Below are 7,796 nucleotides of genomic sequence, written 5' to 3'. Positions count from 1 at the left end.
CTTCCATTGAAATTCTGTGCCCCCTGAAAGAGGACGATGAGGTCTGTGTACAGTGGCATGAGACAGGGTCCTAACAGAACACAGAAAAAAGAAAAAGCTGCAAAAAGAGTTCACCATAAAATTTCATTTTTATTAAAAGAATTTTTGAAAGATGCAGAGAAAAAAACAGCAGAATAAACATGAGAGGATGGTTGCCCAGTGGTTAGCCGCTGGGCTGCTAACTGAGATTGGCAGCTGGAACCCACCGGCAAGGGCTTCCTGGGGGGCAGATGTGACAGCCCTGGAAACCCTGTCCCAGGGGGTGGCCCTGAGGCAGAATTGACTCCACCGCACCTGGTTACCTGCCGGGTGATTGCCTTGTTTTCCCCCAGTCTTTCCTGTGTTTTCCAAGTTTTAAAAATTGTGCGCGCGTTCTTTTTGTCCTTAGGATAAATGCCCTCGGAAAGGAATGGAAAACAGTGCTGGTAGAAGGCTCAGGCAGAAATTCGCAAACCCAGAGAGGGTTAAGGAGAGGCTAAGTGTGACCAGCTAACAAGGAGCGTCGTGCGGGGCTGAGAGGGCAGAATGCAAAATGGGGCTGGCGTCCCAGAGCCTGTCTGTGTGACCTGGCAAAGCCCTGGCCCTCTCTGGGTCTCTGTTTCTCCTTCCAATCCAGCGCCTTAGTGTTCCCTGGACTGACGGCCTCCCTGCCTGCTTCGCCTCTTCACCCTCCCCCCGTGGTTCTCAACTCCCCCTTTTCCCCACCTCCCCTCGGGCCCTTTTCCCCCTCAGCGGGGCCTGCTGGGCCCAAGACAGCTTCTGTCCCAGCGTGAGGCAGAGCCCAGAGCAGAATGGAACCTGAGCCCCCGCCCTGACAGGGCATGGTTCAGCTTCCCTCCTCGGAGAGTGCCTTCCTGGTCAACGTGGATTGCTATGAGCTGTGCACCTGGCTGGGGCCTTGCTTTCCTGAATTTCTTCTTTGCCCCACCCCCATCCTCATCTCCCACCCCAGGGCTGGAAGGGGGGCAGTGCTGAGGTGGAGGGGGCAGGCAGGTGCAATTTGGTTTTACTGCTAGATGGGGAGAAGAGCGAAACAGCAACTAGGAAGCATTTTAACTTTGCCATGTGTTCTGGTTACCCAGTGCCGCTCTGACAAGAATATACCACAAATGGCCTTAACAAGCAGTAGTTTATTCTTACAATTTGGAGGCTTTAAATCCAAGTTCAAAGTGCCAGCTCTAAGGGCTGGGTGAAAGCCCCTCAACTTTGGGGTCCAGCTCTGCCTCCTGCTCCCAGCCCACTGGAGCTAGAGGCGTTTCTTCACTCAGACAGCTGCTGGCTGCTGAGGCTGAGAAGCCCCAAGGTTGACAAGGAAAAAGGCACAGTCCCGATGTTACCACACGGCAGGCCATTGACTTAAGTCCATTGTGAGTCCCAAGGTCGGCAGAGCATAGCAGGCTGCTGAGCAAAGACATGGCTACGTGCAGGGTCCAAGCGTGCCATAGGCTTGAGACCATTCCCAAGACTTCTCTTTAAATACAGGAAGCAGACCACATCCCAAAGGCAGCTACTCAGCTGCTTGTGGTAGATCCCACCGTGGAGCTGATCGCCAGTCTCATATGGGGAATAACCACCACCAGCTGCCCAGCCACTCAGCCAGGCCCAGCCAAGTTGACACGCAAACATAACCACCACACCAGGAGAAACACTTCAACTATCTTTTTTGCACCCTTTAAATACAGTAATACATATGTACCACTTATATTTGCATAGTTCTCGTTATTGTAATGGTCTGCTATGTTCTGAAGTCACGGCCAAGAATAAGCAGACCTGTCCTCCCCGTCAGAGCCCCTTGGTGTGCAGTCAGGGTGCTCAGCTGCTGTCTGAAAGGCTGGCAGTTCGAGTCCACCCAGAGGCACACAGAAAAACGGACTGGGGATCTACTTCTGAAAAATCAGGCCCTGGGAACCCGAGGGGCCCAGTTCCACTCTGACGCATGGGGGGCCGCCGTGAGTCGGAATCCACTTGACAACCACTCTTTTGGTCTTCCCAGACGCTGGCGGGCTCGCATCTCTGGGAAAGCCCACTGGGGCTGAGCCTTGATGGTTTCTGAGTGAACTCAGATGTCCTGGGGTGGAGTGTGATCTTATTCAACATAACCCATGAGGCATTTCACATTTGAGGAAACTGAGGTACAGAGATACGGGCAGCCACTTTCTCCAGGGGAACGCTGATGTCTCAGAGCCCCTGTGGTGCCCCATCTCCTAAGACAGGTCTCAAGCAACCTTTGTGGACATTTCCATATTTCTTCAGACTGTCACTGACTAACTAGTCACTGAGCCACTGTCCTGAGCATAACTGTAGACAGAGGGACATAGCAATGAATAAAACAGAACAGAATCCTGGTCCCCACAAAGCTTGTATTTTGTTGGGTGGAGACAGAAAATCACCCCATAAGGGTGTAAGTACCACATTTGTATGTCAGATGGGGAGAAATGAAGCAGGGTGTATGGGGGAGAGAGTGCTAAGAGAGGGAGACGTCATAGCTTTTTCAAGGGGCCGGGAAAGAACCTCCTGAGAAGGTAGCATTTGCGCAAAGAGCTGGAGGAGCCAGCCGGAGGACAGATGAACATCCTGGGTTGGCCTGGAGAGTCCTTCAGGGCCCTTCCACCCCTTACAGTCCATATTCTAGAGGTGGCACCACGTCATGCTCAAGTCTTAGACTACACGAGCTGGACAGGCTCTGGGTGACCACCTTGCCGCCTCTCACCTGCTCACCCTGGTTGCTCCCGTCCCTCTCTAGAGTGGTCAGCAGGTCGCGCTTCCTGGCACCCCGGCTGCCTTGCCTCTGCAGCAGCACTCCCAAGCCCCGTCCTGAACCCAGACATCCGATACAACCAGCTGTTGATTAACAACGACTGGCAAGATGCAGCCAGCAAGGAGACCTTCCCGAAAGTCAGCCCCACCACTGGGGAGGTCACTGGGCATGTGCCTAAAGGGAAGCGGGCCGACGTGGACCGGCCTGTGAAAGCAGCCCAAGACGCTTTCCGCCTGGGGTCTCCATGGCGCCAGATGGATGCCTCCGAGTGGGACTGGCTGTTAAACTGCCTGGCCGACCTTGTGGAAAGGGATCGGGTCTACTTGGCCTCACTGGAGACCTTGGACAATGGAAAGCCCTTCCAGGAGTCTTACGTCTTAGACCTGGATGAGGTCATCAAAGTGTACCGGTACTTTGCTGGTTGGGCTGACAAGTGGCATGGCAAGACCATCCCCATGGATGGGGAGCATTTCTGCTTCATCCGTCGTGAGCCCATTGGCATCTGTGGCCGCATAATCCCCTTGGTCATGCAGGGCTGGAAGCTCACCCCAGCGCTCGCCACAGGCAACACTGTAGTCATGAAGGTTGCAGAGCAGACCCCCCTTTCTGCCCTGTATTTGGCCTCGCTCATCAAGGAGGCAGGCTTTCCTCCTGCGGTGGTGAACATCATCACAGGCTATGGTCCAACAGCAGGAGCAGCCATCGCCCAGCACATGGACATTGACAAAGTCACCTTCACTGGTTCCGCTGAGGTGGGCCGCCTGATCCAGAAGGCAGCCGGCGAGTCCAGCCCCAAGAGAGTCACCCTGGAGCTGGGTGGAAGAGCCCCAGCATCGTGTTGGCCGATGCTGACATGGGCCATGCCACGGAGCAGTGCCATGGAGCCCTCTTCTTCCACATGGGCCAGTGCTGCTGTGCTGGTTCCCGGACCTTCGTGGAAGAATCCATCTATGATGAGTTTCTCGAGAGAACCGTGGAAAAAGCCAAGCAGAGGGAAGTCGGGAACCCTTTTGAGCTGGCTACCCAGCAGGGCCCCAGGTGGACAAGCAGCAGTTTGAAAAGAATCCTGGGCTACATCCAGCTTGGCCAGAAAGGAGGTGCAAAGCTTCTCTGCGGCAGGGAGCATTTTGGGGATCATGGTTTCTTCATCAAGCCCACGGTTTTTGGTGGTGTGCAGGATGACATGAGGATCGCCAAGGAGGAGACCTTTGGGCCTGTGCAGCCCCTGTTCAAGTTCAAGGCGATTGAGGAGGTGATTGACAGGGCCAACAGCACAGGTATGGCTTGGCGGCTGCCATGTTCACCCAGGACCCGGACAAGGCCACGTACTTCACTCAAGCACTCTAAGCTGGGACGGTATGGGTGAACACTTACAACATCGTCACCTGCCACACACCATTTGGGGGTTTCAAGGAATCTGGCAATGGAAGGGAGCTGGGAGAAGATGGGCTTAAGGCTTACAGAGAGGAGCTCTGGTAGCATAGTGGCTAAAGCACTTGACTGCTAACCAGAAGGCTGGCGGTTCAAACCCACCAGCCACTCCTCGGAAGGAAGGTTGGGCAATCCTACTTCCGTAGTGATACTGCCTCGGAAACCCAAGGAGGGGTCGCTATGAGTCGGGGCCGACTCGACGGCACATAATAACAACAACAACAACAACTACTTTAAGAAGGTATGGAGGTACCCAGAGTCCTATATACTTGGTCCCAAATCCCAGCCCCTTTGATGGCCCTAAGTCATTTCCATAAAACCAAAACACATTGAAAAGATTTGAGCAACAGCTTTTAGTTCTTCTTGCCTGATCCAAGGACTTCCCAGTGGATTAACTGATGGCTCAGTGGATGGACTCAGCTCAGACACAGGGTCAGAAGGTATTAGGTTTGAACTGTGTGGCCACCAAATCTTGGCCCCACTCTCCACTGACTCAATCTAAAAACTAGGAGTCATTTTCCTTTTTAAAGTATCAGGTGCTGCTGTTTTGCTCACACTTCATTTTGCTTTTCATATTCCTTAATTTGAGAGAAGAGATAGGCAAAGAATACACTCACATAATCATACCTTTAAAATTAAACCCAAACAACCCCTATTTCCATCAACTCGATAAGCAAAATGTGATAGATCTATACGGTGGAATATTATTTGGCCATGAAAAGGAATGAAGTCCTGATAATACTGTAACATAGATGACCTTGAGAACATCATGCTGAGTGAAAGAAGCAGAGAAGGCCACATGCTGTGTGACTCCATTTATGTGCAAGGTTCAGAACAGGCAAGTCTCTAGGGCCAGCAGTGGTTGCCAGGGCCGGGAGGAGGAGAAAGGGAAGTAACTGCTGATGGCTACGGAGTTTCCTTTCAGGGTGAGGAAAGTACTCCAGGAGTAGGTACTGGTGGTGGTTGCACAGCTCTGTGACTATACAGAAAGCCACAGAATTGTACTTTCAAAGAAGAAATTTTTATGGTATGTCAATAATCTCTCAATTTAAAAATTAATAAGTCATTAAACTCATGCATTCTGCGTACTTAGTTTTCTTGATATACTGCTGAACATTTTATAGAGCCTTGGGGACGGAAGGGACCCTGGTAGTCATCTAGTCAATCCCCAGCACGGGTGCAAAGTCTTCACGTTTCCAGGTTGGTTTTGTTTTCTCTTGGCTGGTAGCACAGTGTAGCTTTAAAGCCCACGTGGAACAGCTTGGGTCCTGCCCAGAGTGAGTGCATTTCAGATTCGTTTCAAGGCTTCTAGGGCATTGTCCTCCCACCTCTGCCAGCTGCACCCCCCTCCACTCCCCCCCAACACACACACAAGCCAAGCCAGGGATTGGGGCCGACCTGACAGCACTGGGGGTGCCAACCCCTCACACCTCAGAGCTCGCTGTATTTATTGTTGGTCTTACTGTTTCCTTCTCCACCTGATGGGAGTGTTAGTTAGTCCCGTCCAGCCAGGCCAGGTAGGGGGCAGGATGCGGACCCCTCTCTCCTTGTCCTGGACCACATTACCCACAGCCCCCCTCCAGGCCCACTCAGTCTTGTGCATGCACACCCCAGTCCCGTCTTCCACATCCACGTTAACCACTTGGGTAGCAACATGCTTGTGTTCGTGACCTTCACTTGGGTTTGGCCCTAACTACTTCCTGAGGATTTGGGGGGCTGTCCTGTCCCCTCATCTCCCCTTGCTGAGGCCCCCCTCTTTGCCTTTTGTCCAAGGCTGAGGTGACCCTGAGTCTCCCTGAAGTGCACTCTTCACTGAACTCTGGGGGGCCGTTGGCACCTGTGTGCAGTAGTGAAAGTTTCTAGTGAAAACATGGTTTGAGGAAACAGGCACCGGGAGGCCCCCTGAGGACTGCCAAGCAGCAACATGACATTCTCACAAGTCCTCTCTGCAGTTGTTTCTCAATGCTTCTGAACCCAGTGTGAAGTGGAGTTGTGAAAACAGTCTCCAAGGCCCTGCATTTGCATCCCTGCTACCCTGAGGCCCACCACTCATCTATCAGTGTGTCGTGCTGTGGTGGCGTGTGTGTTGTTGTGATGCTGGAGACCATGCCACCAGTATTCCCAGTCCCAGCAGGGGCCCCCACGGTGGACCCGTCCCAGGGGAGCTTGCAGACTAAGACAGACAAGGCAGGAAGTTCTGGTGATCAGCTGCTGGACACACTGGCCAGGGGGAGCAGAACTCAGGCTGGAGACAAGACTGAAGTTGTCAAGGAGTTCATGTGACTTGGATCCACAATCAACGTCCGTGGAAGCAGCAGTCAAGAAATCAAATGATGTACTGCATTGGGCAAATCTGCTGCAAAAGACCTCTTTAAGGTGTTAAAAAGCAAAGCTGTCACTCTGAGGACTAAGGTGCGCCTGACCCAAGCCATGGTACCTTCGGTTGCCTCATACGCATGTGAAAGCTGGACAATGAATGAGGAAGACCAAAGAACGGATACCTTTGGATTTTGCTGTTGGCAAAGAATACTGAATAGACCATGGACGTCCAGAAGAACAAACCAACCTGTCTTGGAAGCAGTACAGCAGAGTGCACCTTAGGAACAAGGATGGCGAGATTTCATCTCCCAAGCTTTGCACATGTTATCAGGAGGGCCCAGTCCTTGGAGAAGGACATCTTATGGGCAAAGAAGAAGGTCAGCAGAAGAGAGGAAAATCCTCCACCAGACGGACTGACACTGGCCGCCGCAACGGGCTCCAGCACAGCAAGGACTGGGAGGCTGGGGCAGGACTGGGCAGTGCTTCCCCGGTTGTCCACGGGGTCACTATGAGTCAGAGCCGACCCAACAGCCCTGACCACAGTCCGGAGGCTGAGAATCCGGCAGGTCAGGTTCATGACCAGCACAGCCCCATGGCCCTCTCCTCTCATTTTCACCCTTTCTCTCCTGCAGAGACGTTGGGGCAGGGAGGTTTAACCAAACGCTGCCTGGGGGCCTTGCACTCTGGTAGATGTTGCTGTTCTGGGGCATCCATCCCGCTGACAAACTCCAACCCAGCTCTTACTCTGTCGGGCACCACGCCAGGCACCTTGACATGAACTCACAACAAGGAAAAGGTAAGTAGTGGAGTTACTCCTTTTTCAGATGAGGAAACGGAGGCTGGGGGAGATTTAGCATGTTACCCAGGGCCACATACTGTCAGAAAGAGTGCTGGAACTTGGATCTGGCTGGCTCCAAAGCCTGTGCCCGACCGCCATGCCGCACGACCTCCCTAAGGGTCAGGCGCTAAACAAGATGAGGTAAGGGAGACATGTCCTGTGTACTAAGAAGCTAGCTAGGTAAGGTGTAAGCTAAGTGGCCGTGACAGAGACTCCACACCCCCAAAAGGATGAAACCCTTCCCGGGCTGGTTGGGTTTAACTCAGTTCACGTCCATGTTGTTGTTGTTGTTATGTGCCATCAAGTCGGACCCGACTCATAGCGACCCCTCCTTGGGTTCCCGAGGCAGTATCACTATGGAAGTAGATTGCCCCATCTTCCTTCCGAGGAGTGGCCGGTGGATTTGAACCG

General features: G+C 52.9%; 1 protein-coding gene across 1 annotated transcript; it reads left to right on the top strand.

The window, feature by feature from the left end:
- Positions 1-1,975: 1,975 nt before the first annotated feature.
- On the top strand, positions 1,976-4,276 carry ALDH1B1 (aldehyde dehydrogenase 1 family member B1). The gene is given in 4 exon segments (XM_007946994.2): positions 1,976-1,988; positions 2,783-3,616; positions 3,619-4,065; positions 4,068-4,276. Coding segments are annotated over 4 exon segments (1,503 nt in total).
- Positions 4,277-7,796: the final 3,520 nt, after the last annotated feature.

Source organism: Orycteropus afer, unplaced genomic scaffold (genome assembly GCF_000298275.1).
Source record: "Orycteropus afer afer isolate SDZICR_OR568_19922 unplaced genomic scaffold, OryAfe1.0 scaffold00174, whole genome shotgun sequence".
Taxonomy (NCBI): Eukaryota; Metazoa; Chordata; class Mammalia; order Tubulidentata; family Orycteropodidae; genus Orycteropus; species Orycteropus afer.
This window is presented reverse-complemented; position numbering and strand designations above follow the sequence as displayed.